Here is a 22,668-nt window from a genome sequence, read left to right as displayed (position 1 = left end):
TGCAATAACAGGAGGAAAAGTTAGCCGCTGAGGTACCCAAACTTTTAGTCCCCAATATAGGTCAAGCTTCCAACATATGGGATCACACAGTTCCCACAAACCAAGCTTACAGTGTTTTTGGTTAGACCTGGCCTGTAACCTCCCCCATATTTAGCAAATTAAATTTGACATGTGCAATTGGAGTGCTCTTTTACATTTTGCCACGGCTTGTTTTAATAACCATACTATGTAATCATACATGTGTACACACTGTGAAAGTTGTTAGAGTTGTGATCAAAGAGAACCATTTATGAGCTCTGACCTTGTCCTTGTGTTATTTTGTCTGAAACTTTGTAGCATATGATTTAGGAGTCCATGGGAGAAAAGTCTGAAATTAAATGACTGAAAAATTGAGCTTGATACAAGGATGTAGTGCCAAAAATATACATGGTCGTTTTTAAAATGGTACTTCTGTAAAAGGCGAAATCAAGATAACAAAAATGCACAGTAGGAAAAATTCCGAGGTGAGAATACCTTCAGCTCGGCTGTCATCCACCATCGGGCATGATGTCCGTACTGAGACAAAGCTTGACTCAGAGTGGCTACCTCGGCTGTCCACTGCATGGAGAGTAAACCTAAAAATTACAGGAAAAGATTATTATTGCGACATCCCAAGACCAGGTAATGTGGCAGAATGGAAAGTACTCAGAAAAACGTATTGAAAATCAGTATACCCTTGAGCACGACACTTTAACTTCAAGTATTTGAGTACAAATACATAGTGCAAAATCAAACTTCAACCTCATTGCATCAATTGGCAGTGAGTTTGAAGGATAACAATATTTTGTACAAAATTTTTGTGCTAGCTTTCTCTCCAGACCTTTGTGAGTTTGATGAGATGGGGTTTTTGCAAGATGAGATTATGGATTGTGGGATTTAATTATATCTGAAAATGAGTGCAGACAGTACCACAGAAACAGAAGAGAGAGGAGTAAAGGGGCATCTGGCTTGACTCCAAGACCCCTATGAGGACAAAGTTCCCTTCTCTGAAAATGTCAAACATCAGAATTTTTTGGGTTCCATGACAGACTTCAGGACCACTAAGTCCCCTGATAAGATACCACAGGAAACAGTTCAAGACATTGCAACAGGAGATGAGACACACTGAGAAAATGTAACGCATCTCAAGTAATGTAGGGCCACACAGCTCGGAATAGAAAACAAATGACCTTTACATGTCCTTTTGAAAATGCCAATCTGTGTTCTTCTGAATAAGAAAAAGTACGATGAGAACTGGTGATACTGAATCTTAAAAAAAAAGAAAAAAAAGAAGGGGTGCACAGATTCAGACATCAATATCCTCTCAGTGGCAAAGAGAGAAAGGGCAGCTACTATGCTCATGAGCTTGCACGGCTATTTGCCGCTGCCATCTAGATGATGGTTTAAACTTTAGCTTGCCGCCGTGGCAACCACAGACCACACCAAGGAAACTGTAGCAGGAGCAACAGTACTTTTACTGGTTTCTGAGTTCCCTGAATTATACACCTCTTCACCAGCAGTAAACAAACAAAAACACAGAACATTAACATTGCCTGACAGCCCCACTGAAAGCTTGCAGTCTGAAAGCAGCCTGGAGACAGACATAATAAAAAGCACACTGATAAAGCTTATGCAAAAATGTAAACAAGACTACTGTAGGAGCCATTCTAACAGCTCTATGAGACTGTACAGTGCTTGAGCTAAATGCTAAATTAAGTAAGTTCAGCATGCTGAAAATGACAGTGCTAACATGCAGAGGTTTGGCACATAATTATGACTGGAGCAAAGGAGGATATCAGGTGATATTATTTAGTGAGATCTTTATCTGCGTAGGGAAGACATTAGGGTGGATGGATGGGTCAACAAAACATCAGTCAGTCAATCAACATTGTTTTTTCAAAAAACCATGACCGCAATCATCCTCTAGCCTTTACCTTGGGGGTATTATAGTCATGATGGCAAATATGGAAGATTTAAAATGCCAAAAAGAAAACAAATAAAAAAGAAAACACAAAGTAAAATAACACAGTAAATAAATATTTTTTATGCATACATATTTATGTATGCATACAAATAATTGGTTTCATTAAAAAAAGTGGATTCACTTGCATTAGTGTGCAAATGGTTTAATGGAAACTGTTATTGTATGTCTGATCAGTTTATATAGAATGGGACTGGTGTTGCTTTACAGGTATGGTAGCCCACTGCTGCTGACCGACCCTGGTAACCTAATATGTTTTAACCATTACCAGTACTACTTCATGTTCAAGGTTGTATGTAAAATGTATTAATGCTATAAATAATGTACGGTTGTGGTACAGGTTTAAGGGTTTTTTGTTAAGTAAAGAAAAACAAAAAAATATATCCTTTGACCCACATGTACTGTTTTTCCTACTACAGGGGGAGTTTTGAAAAATTGAATTAAGTATTGAGAAATGTTTGTAACTAGTTATGAAAGTATTTCAGCAGTATTTCCACAGAGTTACCACTGTAAAAACAACAAAATGACAAAAAGGAAACCACAAAACACAGTGGAGACAACTTGAACAACTGACATGGCATTCCATTGCTGAATTCTTCTAGAAATACAGGAAAATAAAGAAATGAGGATATTATTGTTTTTACAAAAGTTGCTTTTCTTCCTAAACCCATTTGCCTTGTTTTAAGTAATGTCTTTGGAGAGCTGTTCCAGTGTTGTCAAATGATTGTTTTGTTTGTAATATGACCTGTTTGGACATTGCTCACATAGTTTGTCTGATCTTGTTATTCAGCAGGGTGGATGCGGTATTCCCAAAGAACCTCAGAAAAGACGCACGGGCCTCGCTGGCTCCTCTGCCCAGCAAAACAATATCGGCATGTAACAGTCACACTGTTTAAATTATGTGGCCACATAACGTGCAGATGGATACAATGAGGCAGAAGAGGAGAGGGGAGCAAGACAACGACAAGGCGGGAATTTTATCAAGGCAATTTGTTAAAAGTTTTGTTTGGGATGTAGGATGTGAGCTTGCCAGCATATTATTGCTATTTTGGTTGTTTAAATGGTTGGCATCAATGACAGGTACTGTTTCCCCTTTCACGGCCCCTGTAGCAATTACAAGATTGTACAGTAGTAAAGCCATTTCTTCCAGGAGATTAAGCCTCTCAAGGGATCTGCATTTTGTTCAGGTCAAAGGGGGATAATCATGCTCATTGTTTAAGGAAACTTTATTTTTTTTAACACATTCATGCAAAAAAAGAAAAAGGTGTAATTCACACTGTTAGAATCTCATTCAGAGACAGATAGTAGCATTAAAAGAGGGACGGATGGTGTGCGGTGGTGGTTCAGCTCAGGCACTCGGTGATGATAAAGATCGCCTGGGAGAACAAAGGAACCAGCCACGGTCTGGCCTGCCACGAGAATGTCAAAACATCAAGTAACAGAATTGGCAAGACACACATAACCACCTCGGCCACCCACCCACACACTTCCCTGTGTCTCTATTTTTCTATCTGCATTGCTTGCATATAGCTCAGCTCTGTCTATCCTTCTTTCTAATTCCCCGTCTCTCACATCTATTCAAAGGCTGTCTGGCTGCACATGGCTCGGTTGGAAGTAGCTTGGTTTTGTCCGTGTGCAATAGTTTTGAAAGCTCAGCAAACAATGAAGTGGACAAATGGCAGATTAATGTTTGTGTAAATTAACAATGTTGCCATTAAAGTAACCATTGTCTTCTAATTTAATGAGACAGTGGAGAGATGGCTGAACAAAAGATGACACGACAGAAAGCTCGGAGACAGACAGAGCAAGGGAGAAGGAATGAGAGAAAGTGAGAGTGAGAGAGGATCAATTAGGGCAGTATTTTTGGCATGCTGAGAGAAGCCAGGGCAGTAGGGGATGCCTTTTCCATGACATCAGCGTTTGGACACACATCAGTTGAGCCAGTCCACAAATCAATCACAGCCAAATATAATTGTTTCTCACTGCCTCAAGAATTTGTGGCAGCTTCCAATATCTCATGACTTTGAAATCCTCATATTTAAGTGATATCACTCTAGTGCAACATCCATAAATAAAACTGCCTTGCCTTTCACTGTAAATTGAAAAAAAAGCTCAGATTTGAATGATCTTACTTGCAGATCAGCAAGATGTCATAGTCCAAAGTAATAATGACGATGCCCCATTAAAAGGCAATCAACAGTTTTAAATGTACGTACCAGATATTTCTGGAAACATATTTCTAGAAAATTCGACAGGACCATCATTTCAATAATACTTTGAATGGCATTTGACAAAATCCAGGCAAATTCATCATGGTGGGTTAACCAGTATAAGATTGTGCTACCATAACTGCCCCTTTTTCAATTATGAGTGCACTCAAGTAAAATATGCATACATTAAAAATGGGCAATCTGTTTCCACATGCCTTTTGCTTTGTTAAATAATGGAGACCTACCCACCTAATGCTCCTCAGGCAGACACTAGCTTTTGTGCTATACTTTTTCTGTAAAATCAATATAGGGGGAAAGTTTCAATATCAGAGTGTGTGTCAACTGAGTTTTGGTTATATGCAGCACTGGACTGTACCAGTGTATTTTCAACTATGGTTTCCACTGGCTATTCACTTCTTACATTTTGGATGTAATATGCATTAGCACTTTCATACAACCTGCACATACAGAATGATACTGCAAAAAGTTCTGAGTTTACAGGACTTATAGTATCTATCAATGTGCATGCATTAAGGGGTAGTCTTTGTTAAATGGTTGTCATTGTTCTACTGATTGGTTGCAGAAGTAAAAAAAAAAAAAAGAGCAAAAAAACAAAAACGTATCTAATGGGAGCCTGTCAGAGGCACTGTGGGGAAAAAAAGAAAGGATGAAGGTAACGAAAACACACCATCGTGGATGGACAATGAATAACAACCCTTATCCCTCATATGGTCATGAGTAATTTTTGGAAAGATCACATGGGTTATTTTGGAACCGATAGCCTTTTTTGTCATGTGGATATGTTTAGCAACTACTGTCTAAAAAATCTGAGGTATTCTTTTAAGTCTTTTATTCATATGTGCACAAAGCATATTTGTGTATTCATGGATTCAGACATTGTTTGCTGATAGACTGCAGGAAAATACTGATATTGTGAGGTGGCTTAACACAACACAAACTTTAGCCAGATTAAAAATTTTGCTATAGTGTTAAGCCATAAAAGGAAGACAGGCTGGAAATGACTGTGCCTGAGCAGGCACCGATGCACACCAGTGAAAGAGAGAAAACAAGATAACAGAAAAAAATGAAATAAAGCAGTTAATGCTGGCAAAAACATGGCTAGATAGTGAAGGAATTAAGACACACTGACTGACTGGGTGTCTGGAGATTCTGCCTTAAATAGTCTGGAGCAATTAGAAGCAGCTGAGGAGCAATCAGGAAGATGCGGGGCAGCCGGGACTGAGACAATTCAGGGAAGATTCGGGGACTCAAGTGATGCAGAGAGCTGAGTTGTACTGTATATATAAAACACTGATTATCAAAAACAGCAAAAGCTCAATCTAATGCACACCTATAGATCACAGACATTGAAATATATATACAGTATAAAGCTTTTGATGTCATTCATAAACTCACTATTAACAAATTAGGTTTAAGAACTGGCTTTCCTTAATTTTCTTTAATACATTTTAAATATACATTTTGAAATATTGTCTAGATAGAGAATCAATCTGGACATAACTGATATAGAAAAGTTAATATTAAACTAATCTTCAGTATGATTTAATTAAACACCAATCAACAATTACTCTTTAAACAACTGAAATACTGATTGTGATTTGACTGAGTCCATCTGATTGACTTGTTTACTTATTGTACCTCTTCACTCACAAATGCATGACTATACGATTTTGCAAAGACTGGAGATCTTGCAGGGTCACTCTTTGCAAGACTATAACTAGAAGCCTCTTGAGATTATTTACCATCCTGCTCCTGGTGGAAATTTACAAGAAGAAAAAACAATGAAACAGAAACAGAAGCCGCTTTTGGCCACAGCTTCCCTTGTGTCTGTAGTGGTTTGTCCTAAAAAATAAGCCAAAAACAAAACTTAAATTAATGAATTCATTTAGTTACAACTGTGAAGAGAAACAGTACACCCAGATTGTTCCTGTTCCTCATTTAACAACTTTTTTTTCTTTTTACAATTTTTTTCAGGTTAACATCTCTTAGATCATATCAGTTCAGACAATCACATTTCAAATGGTGTCGTGCTGTACTTGAAAAAAGCCTTTTATTTTCAGGTTTTCCAGGATGCGTGGGGGGAAAACGAGGTATTTTTACAACTTTAAAACAGCTACACAGTTTATACAGCTGCCCACAAAAACCCCCTTCAACCATTAACTATCTGGACACTACTTTCAGCTGCTGGATGTTGGAGTAATTCTGTTTGGAAACCCTGTGAACTGCATAAAATACAGTAGAAAAGTAGCAGCCAGGACAAAGGAAGAAAGTCACAGGTTTTACTTCTCCAACTGGGCTGAAATCATGTGTGAAATCCCAGTAAATACATTGCGGATACACTACAGCTGAAAGAAAGAGGTCATATTATACAAAGAAGCTTTTTCTAGATTTTTCTGGATTAATAAATGTTTATGTGACTTATAAAAGGGGAAGATAAAAGGCAATGACAATACTGAGCTTTCAAGTTTCATCAGTGTCATTAACAACACCATCAAGCACACCATGTTTAATTAGTAAAGTAGAGTAGAAAGTAGTAAACACACACACACAAGGGGAAACCATTTACTGCAAACTGCCATTATAATCTAAGTATACCTGGCTGACACTAAGAAGAATCAGCCCCCATCAGTATTCAATAAAAACCCAAATTATTAGACTGTAAACTTAATCAAACCGACAGCCAACAGCAGTCAGTGTCAGACTCTGTTTCTGTAGTGGTGACAAAACCTTTTTGCAATTACAGCAAACTCCCTTTAATGGCGTGTTCACACCAAACATGAAGGGAATTTTCACATTTGGTATCAACACACAATATGACGTATTACCAATTCTTTTCTGCAATTTGTATCTGCAAAAAGATGTAACTCTTGAAACACAAGATAAAAGGTACCATATGTAAACAGTCTTCTGGTAAATTCAGCAACACCACAATCCATAAAGATGAACTTATTTTGGATTGTGTCGCTTCACCTTGCTACCAGCCTCCGTTGGTGAGCTGTGCTATTTAGTGGTTCAAAAATGTAGACATTAAAATATGTGTGGGCTGGTAGATCACTCATGATATTGTTTATTCACTGTCTATAGTGTGTGTGTAATGGTGAGTTTTTGGGTGTTACAGTAACTACCCGGTTTGCTGCTTCCTGTTTGGTGCTGGTGAGAGCACACCTATTGAATTTCACTATTTGTATGGACCGAGACTTCAAATAATATAAATGCATTTGACTTTATGGGAACATCAAGATGAGAAAAAGACTCACTAAAGACAGTTTGGACTGAGTTTTTTTGACTAACTTGCATCAAACTATCAAGATGACAGGACCACAACTCTAGCAAACCTCTCATGATTTTATTGCAACATTGGAAATTTGTTTGCAGGAGTGAAAATGTTCAGAAGTAATTTGATGTGAGGCCAGCATCATGTGAGGAGAGCTTTCTGTCAAATTATTGTATCACCATTCAATCTACAGAAAATTACATGTGCCTCTTCATCAACACCAAAGAAGCAGTGAAAAAGAAGCTGCTTTTTTCTCTGCTTCTCTAGATAGTTTTGGTGATGATGACAGTACCATTGGCAATTTTTGTGTTATGTGTTTTTAATGCACAAACCTGACATTAATATAAAAAGTATAGTAGCCCAACAAGTGTATTAATGAGTAGTGTTTTTCTCTGTAAGTAATTTTTGCTTAGCACATACTGCATATAATATGTGGCCCATACTTTCTGGCATCAATGGGTTAAAGCACACAAGAGACATTATACCCAGTATATAAATAAGCCAATGATTTTCTAAATATTGAGCTTTTGAAATGAGGTGTGTAACTTTTCATAGAGGAAACAACATTGCGGTTTGCTGGGGAACATTAGGGAGTCTTTAGCAGTCTTAGTAATGATCAAGTGTAAAGCCAATACCAGTAGAGGTCTTATCGGGCTCTTGATTAAGACAAGCGGAGTTGGCTGCAAACAGATGTGCCCTCAGACGTAATTCCGACGTAAATTCTGCTCTTATCAGAGAAAAACAACACTGCGGAGAATGCCTAAACAAAGATAACGCTGCTACAAAGTTGGAAATTAGCCTCTTGTCGCAGGTTTTTGTTAGTATAATAGTTGTTCCACCACTATTCTTCATCAACTGTCAAAGCTTGTAGGAAACTCAAAATCGTGACTTTTAACTAAATAGAGGGTAATTGTGTTGTTGGCTTTGCCATTATCTCCTAGAAATGTCAATGACTCTTGACCGCTTCCCTTCTGTTTTATTACATTTATTTTATCTTCTTTATTTCCTTGTTTAAACGCTCAGTTAAATTCTTAATCACAGTCAGGGAAATCTTTCCAAATATGGAAATACTCTCCTCCTCCCTGTGTGCTACTTTTTTTTATGTGTGATACACACACACACACACACAGGTTTATTAGCTAGTGACCACATGCTGCAATGTTAGATTAAAAAAAAAGAAGAAACTACATGATATGTGTTATGCAGTTATGACTGTGTCACACCCACACAAACAGCAATGTAAATGTCTTATTATGCATGACCTGTTTCCCTCCACCATTTTATCTTTCAAGTTATTTGATTTAAAAAAAAAAATATTTTAGAAAGTACATCATATATTCACCTAACATTGGGAAAAACATGGCTGTAGGTCAGGTTTCCCATAGCTTTAAATACTGGCTGCTTCTTTTACAGGGGCAAAGTTGAGGTTCCCAAAACAAACCAAGGCCACAAAATAGCAAAATCACTATAAACATAAGACACTGAACAAAAGTTAAGAAGACATTGAAGCAATGAAGATAGTATGTTCATGCGTCCAATGACAGCCACAACAACATCTGGGCCCTGTCTAATTCACCAATTGCTGCTGCTCTTACAACTTCATTTAAAAATGGGGGGGGGGGGGGGGGGGGGGGGGGGCAAATAACGTTCATAGGAAATGTACATGCCAGGAATACCAAGTGTATTACTGAATGTAATGCTAGTCTGGGATATCCCTCTAAATGACTTTCAATGCAATGACTGAAGGAAAAAATGGAAACCCTAGATCATTGCAGTGCAGATCTTATGATTAATGCTCCCAGCTTTTTAAAGTCAGAGACATGTTGATACAGCTCTACAGTCATTTTTGAGACTATAGTTTGTGGTGTTTTTGTATTGGGCTGCATTTCTCACTCCTCCATGTATGTAAATGAGGTGAACTAAATATTAAAAACAGGTTTCAGTGTAATGCAGTCTAATGCAACACCACCATCGATGCCTGACACAAAAACTAACACAGGATTGAGTGAAAAACCTGATGTATTAGTCTCATCAACTAAATATTCTAAGCAAAGACAGTTGTATTGCATTATAATTGTATTTCAGTGTGGTTGCTCAGTGTACTAAATATTATCTCTCTGAGGATATATTTATGCATAGAAAGGCATATTCAAGCAGTGCTTTGGGTTTCCAGAAGCTGAGGAGCATATGCATAATTGATATAGTGTAAGGCCACTGATATTAAGAAGTTTGACTTTTGTAGTAATAGGCCTGCTAAGATTGATCCATTAGGTAATAACTCAAAAGTAATTGTGTTGATAATATTGTGATATATGAAGACATACAACTGATAATTTAACTGTATTTGTTGTACTGTGGACATGATGTGTTTCCTCTAATGACTAATGGCATAATCCCATTCACTAACAAATCCACAATCAGTTACTGAAAATAGACTGGCCTCTCTTTTTCTCACTGTGATAGTTTGACTTCCTGCTGTACATGCATAATGTGTCAGGGTGATGACCACAATGAATATGACCATATGTATTGACCTCAGGCGACATCTGTCTGTTAGCTAAATGCCTCCCAAAAATCTACACAGACAGAGTGGTCAATTTGCTCTTTGAGTTTAACAGATCCTTCTGTATTCACTGAAACCATGTTCCCACTCTGACCAAAGAGAACATAAAAGAACGGAAGCATCCACCACTTCCACCATGTTGAGACTAAGTATGCTTCCCTGGTTAACTCGAGCCAGCTGTTGTTCAGGAGTAGGTAACAAAATGCACCCCCTTAAACAAAATAACATTTGCAGTGGGAATTGTAGACACCCAGGGGAGGATGTGGTATTGCTGATATTTGCCCAGTCATTGTTATTCGGGAAAGATGCAAACATTGGTAACAACATAATGTTTAATGAAAGATCTTTATATGGTAATGGGAAACACTGAACCCATAAAAAATGTGGTCAGAAAAAAAGTCAATTACATTGCAGTAAATTGTGAGTCAACACCAAGAGCAATGTCACAGAATACTGCAGGTCAGTTAGAAACATGTTTTAAGGTTTTAAGAAGTTATTTGCTTTCTTATTACTGTTTAGGTTTAATGATGCAAAATGTTTAGAAATGTTGTAGACCTACGACAACATATGCAGACAGACATGGGATACAATGTATCAGAGATTTTTCATTCAAGTAAGTGCTGCCATGCAATTATTAAAAAAATAAAATAAAATCCTGTACCCATACTTTAATCCAGTCTAATTGTGCTATACCCTGATAAACAGACCCTCTGGTCTCGTCCTTAGTCTAGCTTCTCATCTGGGTCATATGTGCTTTTTGAGACCCTACAAGCTCCACAACAGGGTTCTAAGAATCACAGGGGCACAGAAACCCTGCCACCATGATAAGGTGTGGCAATTCTCTTCACGCTTCTAATATCTAAATTTTGTAGCTTCATTAACAAACGCAATATGTTTTTCCCATAACTTTATTTGGCCATTTTTTATTAATTTGTACACCCTTTGAGATCTGGAAATAATTAAAAACTTTCGACACTAACTACAACACAATACAATTTACGACTCGTGTTTATTCATGCATTGAAGAAATAAACAACCACAATAAATCAGCGACTCAGCTGTCTTGGAAAACTTGGCAAAGGGCATCTGCAGACTTACTTGTAAAGACTGTCAGGTTCCAGGCACTTGAAGACCACCGAATAAAGCACAGAATGAAGATGTTCTCCACTCCTTTTCCCGGCAACAACACAGGATGAACCCAAACCAGAGAACAGTTCATCCACCAAGCTTAGAACCTCACCTGGTAGAGAAATGAAATAGGAAGGAAAGAAGAAATTGGAAAGACAGAGGAAAGGAACAAAGGAAAATGAGGACAGAAAGAAGCAAAGAAAGAAAATCTTACAAAAAAGTCCATTTGAAAATGGTATTTGTACTGTTTTACCATGTATCATACTTTTTGAAATAAAAGAGAAAAAAGAAAAGCTTATCTTTCAACATTATCTTTCATCTATTGGTCTTTAAAGTTGAACAAACAATGACACGTGGTGCACAAAATAAACATGCAGTCATGAATGAATTTCTACTTCTAAGAAAGTAGCTCTTCCCTCGTCAATGATTGTGCCATTTGACTCTGGTGTAGTGAGTTTCACCTCTGCTCAGTCCAGTGGGAGTCATTTCACCAACACCAGGCCCAAGGCTAAATTCAATATAACTCTTTTTTTTTTGACAGCGACCCATACACAGAACATTATAGAACAGTAAGAAAACAAGATTTCTTTCCTTTATGGGCATATGGTAATGTTACAATGATATCTCACTGAGCACCCTGGCGTCTCACAAAACACTACTTCAAAAGTTGTGAAATATCTTTCATGTCAGCTTACAGGAAAAGCGAGCAACGCACACTTGTTCATTTAGACACACACATGCACAACGCCAGTTTCCAGTGCTCATGGGGGTGATGGAAAAAAGAGGGAGCTGTCAAAATAGTTTAAAAGCTCTCAAACTGTTGGATTTCCAACTATTTCTACACAAGGTAAAGGGCAGCTTAGTTTTAGCTTATGATACATGGGCCAACTTATAAACACAGAGAGTAAGTCTGGCTGGTAGGGCACAAGGGGATGGTAAGAAAAGGTTGAGACGAGGGGAAAAAGAACTGCACGAATGAATGATTTGACCTTTTCACAGAAAGAGCTCTGTGTATAGGAGGTTTCCCCAAAACACATTCCTGCACTGTTGAAAGGTTGCTCTTTCGAAGGTTTTAGCTTTCTAAACACAAATCTCAAATTGGATTAATTTATTCCATTGTTAAAGTCTGCTTAATGTTAGTTTTTGTCAAAATGTTGGGCCAATCTGCCATTGGTGCTTATGAAGGAGTATGTCTGCACTATACATTTCTCATGTGTTACCTTTAACTATAAACAACTTACAACATCACATATTTTCATACTTCATTTTTAAACTTTCACAGACCTCAAGACCACCTGTATACTGTGTCATATATTATGTTAATCTTTGTATAAATTCGTAGTCTAAATGAAAATCATTTAGTAAACAGACAAATTATCTTGCTTTGTCAACAGCAAGTTAAGAAGACAGATGATTTACATAATTACCATTTTCAGTACAAATGAGCTCAATTAGATTTTAGAATATATTCAGTCCATAGTGTTTTAGCTAAACTAAAAGAGTCTTCCAATCCGGTAATCCAATGTTGGATTTAAATAAACACTTGAAGTTTACAGGCATTGTTGTTTGCAGAACCGATCTGTAACTCATTTGGTTGCCTTCTAAATGCTTATTTTGTTCTTTCTGACATTTGTTTTTATTAATTTAAACAAGTCTGTCTTTCATCGGTGAAACCTGTTTTGTGTTAGCTGCTACTAGGAGTGATAATGAAGATTTGCAAGGTTAGCAACTGGCTAAATCATAATTGCATATATAACAGATACTATGCACAACCCTGTCTCCCAGAAATTACATTTATACAGTACTCACTTGCAACAGCAAATACGCTTTGGGAGAAACACAATTATGTTTTATATCAACATAATGAAGCAGTTATAATGAATGTACCTGCAAAGTCACAACATTTGTATACTAAATGTATCTGTAAAACATTTAATGACAACATATTAAAGTTGTTTTCCATGGTATACCAACTCCAAGCACTGAGTTAAGATCAGTTTTTGCGGTATTAGTTAAATATTTAAAAGAAGTCAGTGCATTTGAAGCACAAAACAGGACATGTTTAGTTGCATATTTCCCTGCATTTTGTATGTCTACCATTTTGACTGCTGCCTTGGACAGCCATTAAGTCAGTTGTCAAGCATGGAATGGATACTTGAGCATGGATATCAGAAATCATACTTTGCCATTTGATCCTCATGAACTTAAACAGTATAAAATGATTCATCTGTCATGCCTGTGCAGTAGGTGGTCCAAGAATTGCATGCGTACGGCAGTATGAGGAATAAAAGCCTGATAACATCTTCAACTTTGTGGTGAGAGGTAATGCTTTTGTGATTCTAGACACTTGTTCATTGTCTACCAAAAACTGCACTGGCTTTAGCTATCCTGCTGTTAATGTCCACATTGATGTTCACTTGTCCTTCAAAATGTGCTGCCCAGGTAAGTTTTCTTGAAGCAGGTTGACAAATAACTTCTTTAACTGTCAGACTGAAATGATCACATGCTCTGGAGATCAATAATACCCTGCGTGTTTTGTTCTGAGCTGTTCAGGAGCTGGTATTTGATTTGTCTTGAGGCTCCAGACACTAAATGATGCTACACTAAACTAAAAACAGTTTTGCTGTGATAAAAGCTTGTGATATCAGTAGCTTACATCCTATAGCTGGTACTGTCCTTGGTGAACCTGGCTCTATATTTTTAATTAGCTCTACCTTCTTAGTTGGTTAGTGCCAGCTGATTCAAAATACTGAACCAACCTTTTGGCCACTGCAGAAGTGTTTACTTCACTTATTTTCTTTGCAATTTGTGTATTTAGTGGGCCAAGTATGCTAACACACCGCAATTTGGTGGAACAATAAATTATCCCTAGCAGACCACTTAATCTTTTGCAGAAATAATTGCTAATGATCTATTTAAGATTGAGTGTTGACCTGATTCGGCCTGCGTTCATTATGCCTTTCAAGTGCGTTGCCCCACCTTTCATTGCAAGCAGCTACGAAAGGAATTCCAATTGAATGCCAGATTTCTGTTACTTCACAAAGGCTAAAAGTACAGAGAAACAACTAAATGCAGCTTGGGCAAACGTGCAGTAAAAGCAGGAAAGAACAAAGAGAAAAAGACAAAGAATCAGAGGAAAGGAAATGAAAAAGGTCACTGAGCGCTCTGATGTTTCATGATTTTGGACTGGGTCATGGAGAGGAATGATGATGTCAGTGAATGTTTTGATCATCTGAATAAATCAAGTAGCTGTTGCATGACTACTGTACAGTTCTGTAGCAATCACTCATGAGTGGGGGAGAGTTAATGTGTGTGATTATCACATAATCTTTACCTGTAAATTTCAAATGGCAGACCTACTGACTCATGCTGCTGTGGCATAATGTGCCCACCGAGGGCAACCCATTTGTTCTCTCTGACGTGAAGGCTAGATACTGATCATTGCTCGGTCAATACCTTTTTTTATCCCTCCAAAAGAGCAAAATACGTGTAAATGAACAGGAGGGAGGAAGAGATGATATAACAAGCTGCTTCTTTTTGGTGTTCTGTTGCTGTTTTCTGCATGCATGGTTAGCTCAAAGTGAGATTGCTCAAATGTATTCACATCAGATGGTTATGCCATACTTACACCTGGTAATTTCCTGTTGTTAAAGGACCTGTACCTGGGCTTTGAATATGTGAACAAGAAAAGGACTATGTGATAGATACATGTCTGGAAAGTGGGAGTAGTTTTTCCAAACACAATGGAAAGTAATACAGTTGTGACCAAGGTGTATATTGTATATGTCATATATTTATCTTAAATTTAGACAGTCTAACTTGCTTAATATGTTTTCTGTTAAAACTGACTTAATAACTTATGACTTAATGTGTTGAAGAGGAGAAAACTTAAATTAGTGTGTGTTTGCTGCTTTTTCTTCTAGTTTAGTTCATATTTAGGGTAAATGTGTAATTTATTTTTGATGTACTGACACAAAGCCAGAAATGTTGCTAATTAATATTTTGGGTACCAAACCAATGTAGTTTATAATAATGGTTATCTATTGATGTGTTGATGAAGAAGAAGGAAACCAACGCTGACACGTCTCACTTGTATATATTAAAGATTTTATTACAAAAGAGAACAGTGCCATAACATCCAATCTTGAGAGAGTCCCTGTTCCCGATCTGAGTCTCTCTACCTACACCAGTTTTGGCACCACTATATATAAGGTTTCCTATCTCTAAAAACTCCACCTTCTGAACAACTGCTGAGTCAGGGAAAAACTGACTTTTCACCTTTAACCTAAGCACAACATGTGTTCGAATGTCACAGGATGTCATAAAATGTCACAGAACAAAGGACCGAGGCCGAAAAGATACCACACCAACACCTAAAAATAAACGTGACATTATTATATCCATGTAACAGAGTTAGAAATGTCTTCTGTCTCTGTCTCTAGAGGCATAAATAGAGTGAAGCAGTATGAGCTTAGCCTAGCTTAGTGACATGAGGCAACGTGTCATAATTGGACATTGGACAGTGTGTGAATATGTCACTGACAGCACGAGGACGTGCTTAAGTAACTTTGATCCGTCTGTAAGACTAAACAAAAGACAAATGTTGAGCTGACTGGTCTTCAGAGGCTCTTGAGTGGCTTACTGTATAATTATCAATTTAAGGACTCAGCAGGGGAACACAGTGTGTGTTTTAGTTCTCTTAACAATCATATACTTTTACCTAGAAATCTGTACCCACACATTCCATGGGTCAAACCCTCTTTAAACAGAGCCATCTGAAAGCTATAAACTGTTATGCAATTACATAAATATAAGACCAGTATGCAGGCATACAGTGGTAGGGGTACACAATGTACCATCATGTGCACTCAGAAAAGACGCTGATAGTGGCCAACCTTTAATAAAACAAAATGAAAGTTATGTACTGAAATATTATTAACTGTCAAACAGACAGCTGTTTTACAAGGAATTACATAACATACCATTGAAAATCCTATGTGCATTACTTACAAGCAAATAACAGCAGTTTTTCACATGAAATGCAGCATAATCAGTATCAACAGGGCAAATAAATAGCTAAATTAATGGCCCTTCTTCCTTTCTCTGCTGATTTAGAAGGCATCAAATACATGGTGCAACCCTGTCAAACCAAACCAAATCAACTTTTTGTGTGTGATTTTATGACTACACCAGAATCAAACTGAACTAAAACTTTGTGTTCATTTTTCAAAACCTGGCTTTAAGCATCAACATATGGCAGTAGTCTAGCTCTATATCTCTACTAATCAAGCCACTGCGTGATTCAAAGTAGAGAAAGAGGAAATTCCAATAATGCTTGCTGCATGACAACTGTTTATGAAAAAGCAGCAGATGTTTTTGGCAAAGACAACACACTAAAACACAATGACCTTCCTAATAACTATTTCTTTTCTTTTTTCCCCTTCTATACCTGCCCATATTACGCATGCTGCAGACCAGAAAACTTTATCAGTTTCTGCCTCAAAACATATCCATAGATTTGGTGTAGCTTTGGTTTCCTTAAACACACTCCCTTTTTTCACACCTTGCCCCTCCTGCTTACTACAGCCCCCTTGTTGAGTGACTACAGTGGAGATGAGCATACAGGACCTGCTTTCATTCAGCATTACAAGAGAAGAGAGATGTGTAAGAGGAGTTGTGTTTGTATACATTTGAAGGAGTGGAGACTGGGATGGCATAAATAAATAGCACAGAGTGATGAATTGAATTTTGAGTATTCACACATGCAAAATGATGGCATGACTCAACTGCTAAACTGGAAGTGTTTTTACAAGCCATTGGCACACATGTATGTCTGTGTCTATGGGAGTTTGCTATTTTTTTACTGAGCAACTACTGAGGAGCAATCATATACTGTCTCCAAGGTGGTAGCATTTAACTGCTTGGATACTTATCCAGAATGAGTTAACCCTCAAAATAAAATCATTAGCTGTTGAAGAAGATATTAAAACCCACCCAGAGGCAGCATTTAAGGTCCTACCCTTCTGAGGGGTTCCTCATTGGTAGGCCTGTGGTCCGTCAACATTTCTGTCAATACCAAAGCCAAAACAGCACACAGCTGGCAAAAATTAAGGCCCCTGAAATTCTATTACGGTAAAAGCCATTTTGCGTGTTCTCCAGCTTACATGGCGATTAAAACCTCATGGTAAATGCCAAGTGACCTTTTTAGTAAGCAGAGAGGGGAACAATTAATAGCAAATCATGAGAACATGAAGGGACAAGCTGATGGACAATGTAGAGAGAGAGCCACTGTGATTCAAACACACACAGGCCTGATAACTATGATGTAGTTGTAAACAAGTCAAGTTTATGTGTACAGACCAGTATCATACACAAGGTCTCAAAGGGCTTTGCAGGCAAACAACAGTAACAGTTCCTGACCCAGACTGACCCAAATTTGGCTAAGAGGACAAGGAAAACCCCTCTCAAAAAAGTTTGGCACATAACAAAAAACAAAATAAAGGAGGGGGTGAGCACGGGAGAGGAAATTCAGAGAGAGATCATTCCTCATGGGCAGCATAGGGTGCAATAGGAGCTGTAGGCAGGAAGGGGGCAATTACAAAAAAAAGAACAGAAAGTTGCAACAGCAGAAAAGCTGAAACCGAACAGTGGTGATAAATGATAAACCAACACATGCACGCATAATGAACATATATACAATTTACATACTGTATGCACTAGAAGACATAGAAGCACATCTACATACAGGCCGTGGAACATAAGCACAAGACACATTCACCTAATTTAACCTTCTTTGAGACAAACTTGTACATGGTGGCAAAGTAGCATTTTGTCTGATGTTGGAAGCCAGACTTGTTATCCCTGACATATCATTTCAATTACACTACTGAATTCAGGCAAAGTGTAATTACCTCAGCCATTAGCTGTGTGTGTGTTTTATGTGAAAGTGTGATTGCGAGAGAGAGAGGGAGAAAGAGAGAGGGGTGGGCTGGTGGTTGGTTGGTTGGTTGGTTGGTTGGTGTGGGGGGGGGGGGGGGGGGGGGGGGGGGGGGGGTGCAGAGAGAATGTGTAAATCCTCAAGGTCAGTGGGTTCACACATCAGGACTTTTTTTTCTGCTGCAAGAGGAAATTTAAGGGAGAGTGGCGGAAAAAAAACACTAGTAAGAAACTGTTCATTCACTTTCTTAGCTAAGAGGTAACATTGGTGTAGATGGTGTAAAATGTATCTACATTTCTATACAATAAATAAGTGCAGTATGAAAATATTGTTCTACAATATATGCACAAATGACAGCTTTCAGAAATAACATAATTATTATTTAAATCATATATGGCATTATTGTTTTATTAAACCAGTCTATTTCTACTGTTGTAAGCTTTAGTTTTTATTGTACATTATTTCTCCAAAACTGTACTGTAAAATGTTTGTTATAACAATATCTTGTTTTGATCAGTGCTGTTGAGAATGTTATGTTCCATGTCATTTAATAAAAAAACAAAACTTAAATATTATGTATTGGTAATTGGAAAAGAAACAATTTTGTGTTTATACATTTTGCAAAGAAAGAGGTGCTAATAATGATCATCAGCTCACTAGCATCTTGAAATTGGGCTCAGACGTGATTGGTATTGCAAATCTGGGTGAATGTGGGAATGACAACTGCAATTAGAGGCAGTGCAAGGTAGCTGTTTGTTTGATTATCATTTTACATGCACATTCCACAATTTAAGTTCATATACAGTGTGTTTTAATAATATATGCCAACCAAATTATCAAATGCTGTATGGATTTAACAATATTTGCAGTACAATAAATGCTGGTCTATCTTTTCTTACATGTTCTGTGTTTGTCTGTTCATCTTTCATTCTATCCCTGAAACCATGATCCTGTTTGTCCTCAAAGTACCCTTTTTTCTCTCTTCTGTTTTACTGTGTCTCTTTCTCTGACGGCCTACTATCAGCCACAGTGGACTCATTTTAAACAAACAAAACACAGGGTTTATATTAACAAACAAATCACAAGCTTTATATTTCCTGTGGGCTGCCAAACCTGCTAGGGGCCTGTTCTATTGAACTGTCAGCACTCAAACCTCTGCTCCCCTCACTGAGCCTACATGGCGTCATCTACCTCCCTTTCTCTCTTTCTCATATACACATGCACACACACAGACACACATACTAGATAAAACACAGGTGAACAGACACTTACACATAGAAGCTAACATCACACAATGGCACCTATGGCAGGATTTAAAGGTAAAAAGATTGTTGCATATAATTGTCCAAGTTTTGCTAATCAGGTAGAGGGATATCCCTTTGGACAACCCTGCTGAGGCATTGTGCTGGCAAACGAATACTGTACGTCATTTATTTTTGAATAACATACATATATTTTCATATATCTAAACATGTATCATGTACTTAAGCCACCAGTGAAGTGCCCTGCAGCCGTTAAACACCTCCACTCTATTATCCATTTGAGGGCTCTGAGTCTGAGTTAGTAGTTCAATGCTGTACATTCTGCATTCACATAATAATTTACTCTACAAGAGTTGGTGGACTGAAATAACTTTTTGATATGTGTGACAAATTTTACAGTCTGAGACAACAAAGTTGAAGGAAAATCTACAGTATCTGTGACCCACTGACCAGTAGTTGGCAGCTCTGGAAACAGATCAGAGTGCTGGCTGTCCAACTCGGGTCAACAGTTTCATTCGGCTGAAAGGTACAGCTGTATATCATCAGCATAAGAACATACAGGCAGTCCACTACGTGTTCTCTTATTCTATGACAAATGTAATGAAATTAGCACATTGTTAAAAAAGCATGCTGCTCCAAGAATTTATATTTAGCATTATCTCAAAGATGCCAATCCACTGCCTCAATCTACCAGTTAGGATAAGATGTATAGTTTCAAATTCTGCACTTAGCAACACTGACACTGTTAAGAAGCATGAAGCATTATGGATTGACCATTTTTAATTCTGCTCTGATTTCTTTACTGTGAGAGACAACATGACTGTCACATGTTAACCTCTGTCAGAATCCAGGCACTGTGCATGCATTCTGTACAATGATTTAATGCTGCCATGCATAAAGAGGACACTGACCTAGAAACAAGCCTTGGTGTAAGCAAAAGAGCTGATTCTGTGGTATATGCTGTTCTCTGATAGGTTCATTATGAAAAATATGTTGTTCATCTATATCACACAAAGTAACATATATAATGACCTTGTGTATTGATGAGTGCAGCACCTAATGTGCTATATCCTGATAGGCTGGTAGCTTGGGTGGACAGTATCACGCTATAGCAAAACAACCAATCTTTCTAATGAGGTGTGTGTAATGCTGTTGAGCATACATTGTGAATGGATCTGTAACAAGATCAGAGAGACAAGGTAAAAGGTAATGCTCTCTCCAAATGTATTATACATTGCATTTTTCTAATTATATTTCAATTCCCCTCAAAGTGTTCCGCGCATTTTTGTGTGTTTCATTGCTAAGTCCAGAGTGTTTACAAGCAATTTTTCCACAACACTTAGCAGGCATCTGCATCTGCATTTGACAGGGTGCTACAGTAGCTATAGCGTTATGCTGAGAAGAAGGCTCGCATTATCACTTTCCTTCTTTCTTTTTGACTGCCTGCATGAATGGAGCTTATCATTTGACAAAGAGCCCCAAGTGTATTCAGTGCTCATGGACATCAGAATTTGTTGTGGATTGTTGCTGGACTGAGAGAGGGTCTACACCTGTTTTCCTACTTGTCATGTTCAGCGGACAACCTCAGGATTTTCTTCCTTTGTGGCTCATCAAGAAACAGCCAAACTTGAACAAGAATGTCTTCTAGGAAAACACTGTTTGGGCTGGCCTTTGCTTGAACTAGTTGCTGCTGACAACCCACTGCCAGTCGGCCTATTTCTTTCCTTGTTATTTCACACAGACATACACACATTATGTTACACAGGGACTGTGACCTTGACACTGATAAATAGCCTACTTGCAGTCATTCTTTTAACAGTGGTGTCATTGAGAAACATAACAGATGTAGAAATCACAATCGCAGCAAATCCAAACTATGTAAGAAACAAAACAGACATTGTCATAGGTCGTCTCAGTGAGAATTGAAATTCTAGCCCTGGCAGTGAAGTCTAATACTTCCTTTGTGTTTATCATTTTTCCAACAAACTGGCAATCATCTGTCATGTTATCGGTACCAAGGTTTTTTACAAAATATTTGTATTAAATGATGAGCTTGTGTGTTATTGTTAAGCATTACATAATACAATGGACAGCTCAGTGGAACACTTACATGTCGTTAAACATTTAATTTACAAGACTAATAAGAGTATTACATCAGTAATAGAGTTATCTGAAATTAATCAACTGCCCTCCAGCTCATAATAATTGAGTTTTCCTGAGGCCAAGGTATAATCAGAGATAAGATGCCATATTAGAAGCTAAAGCAACAGATATATGGGTTTGAATGAAAATACTATAAAACAAGTTAAGCAAATGTAATGGCAAAAATTGATGAATTAATTATTTGATTATCCCTTAGGTCAAATATAATGTTTGATTTTATTGTCAACCTGTCAATCATACACACTATTATAATATCATGCAAACACAGCTTTCCTCCTCAAACATGAACTGAACAATTCTTCCCATTCAACAGCTTCATCTTCAGTCTAGATATACAATATATATATATATATATATACATACAGTATATATAGTATACAGTATATATATATATATATATATATATATATATATATATATATATATATATATATATATATATATATATATATATATATATATATATACTGTATACTATATATACTGTATACTATATGGATAAAACTATTGGGATAAATCTCTTAATCATTTAATTCAGGTCTCATTCAGATCCATTGCCACAGGTGTATAAAATCAAGCACCTAGCCGCAGTCTGCATTTATAAACATTTCAATCAGGAGAGACCAGAGATGAAGTAAAATAATGTTTATTATGCAGATGATATTAATGATTAGGTATTGTCATAGTCTTTGGCGCTTGGACTCTGCAGGGAGAATTTTTGAAAGAATTTGTCATTCTGAGGAGCTCAGTGAATTCAAGCATGGTACTATTATAGGATGCCCCTTTTGCAATAAGTCAGTTTGTGAAATTTATTCCGTGGTAGATATTCCACAGTCAACTGTAAGTGGTATTATTGAAAAGTGGAAGCATTTAGGAACAACAGCAACTCAGCCACAAAGTGACAGACCACGTAAAGTCATAGAGAAGGGTCAACAAGTGCTGAGGCGCATAGTGCAAAAAAGTCGCCAATGCATTGTTGACTCAATAACTGCAGAGTTCCAAACTTCCTCTGGCATTAACATCATCAGAAAAACTGTGCACTGGGAGCCTCATGGAATGGGTTTCCATGGCCGAGCAGCTGCATGCAAGCCTTACATCACCAAATACAATG

The 22,668-nt window shown here is 37.5% G+C and overlaps 1 protein-coding gene across 2 annotated transcripts in view; it reads right to left on the bottom strand.

Annotated features, from left to right (window-relative positions):
* The window catches only part of LOC133995312 (astrotactin-2-like), a 287,008-nt gene that overhangs the window by 3,561 nt on the left and 260,779 nt on the right, over positions 1 to 22,668 (bottom strand). For both annotated transcript variants that reach the window (XM_062434657.1, XM_062434658.1), the window contains exons 20-21: positions 11,166 to 11,307; positions 514 to 614 (exon numbers count right to left, since the gene is read on the bottom strand). In XM_062434657.1, the coding sequence (XP_062290641.1) occupies positions 514 to 614; positions 11,166 to 11,307 (243 nt within the window). The remainder of the gene's footprint in view (positions 1 to 513; positions 615 to 11,165; positions 11,308 to 22,668) is intronic.

Source organism: Scomber scombrus, chromosome 15, assembly GCF_963691925.1.
Source record: "Scomber scombrus chromosome 15, fScoSco1.1, whole genome shotgun sequence".
In the NCBI taxonomy this organism is placed as follows: domain Eukaryota; kingdom Metazoa; phylum Chordata; class Actinopteri; order Scombriformes; family Scombridae; genus Scomber; species Scomber scombrus.
The sequence above is the reverse complement of the archived record's forward strand: the minus strand, read 5'-3'. Positions and strand labels throughout refer to the sequence as shown.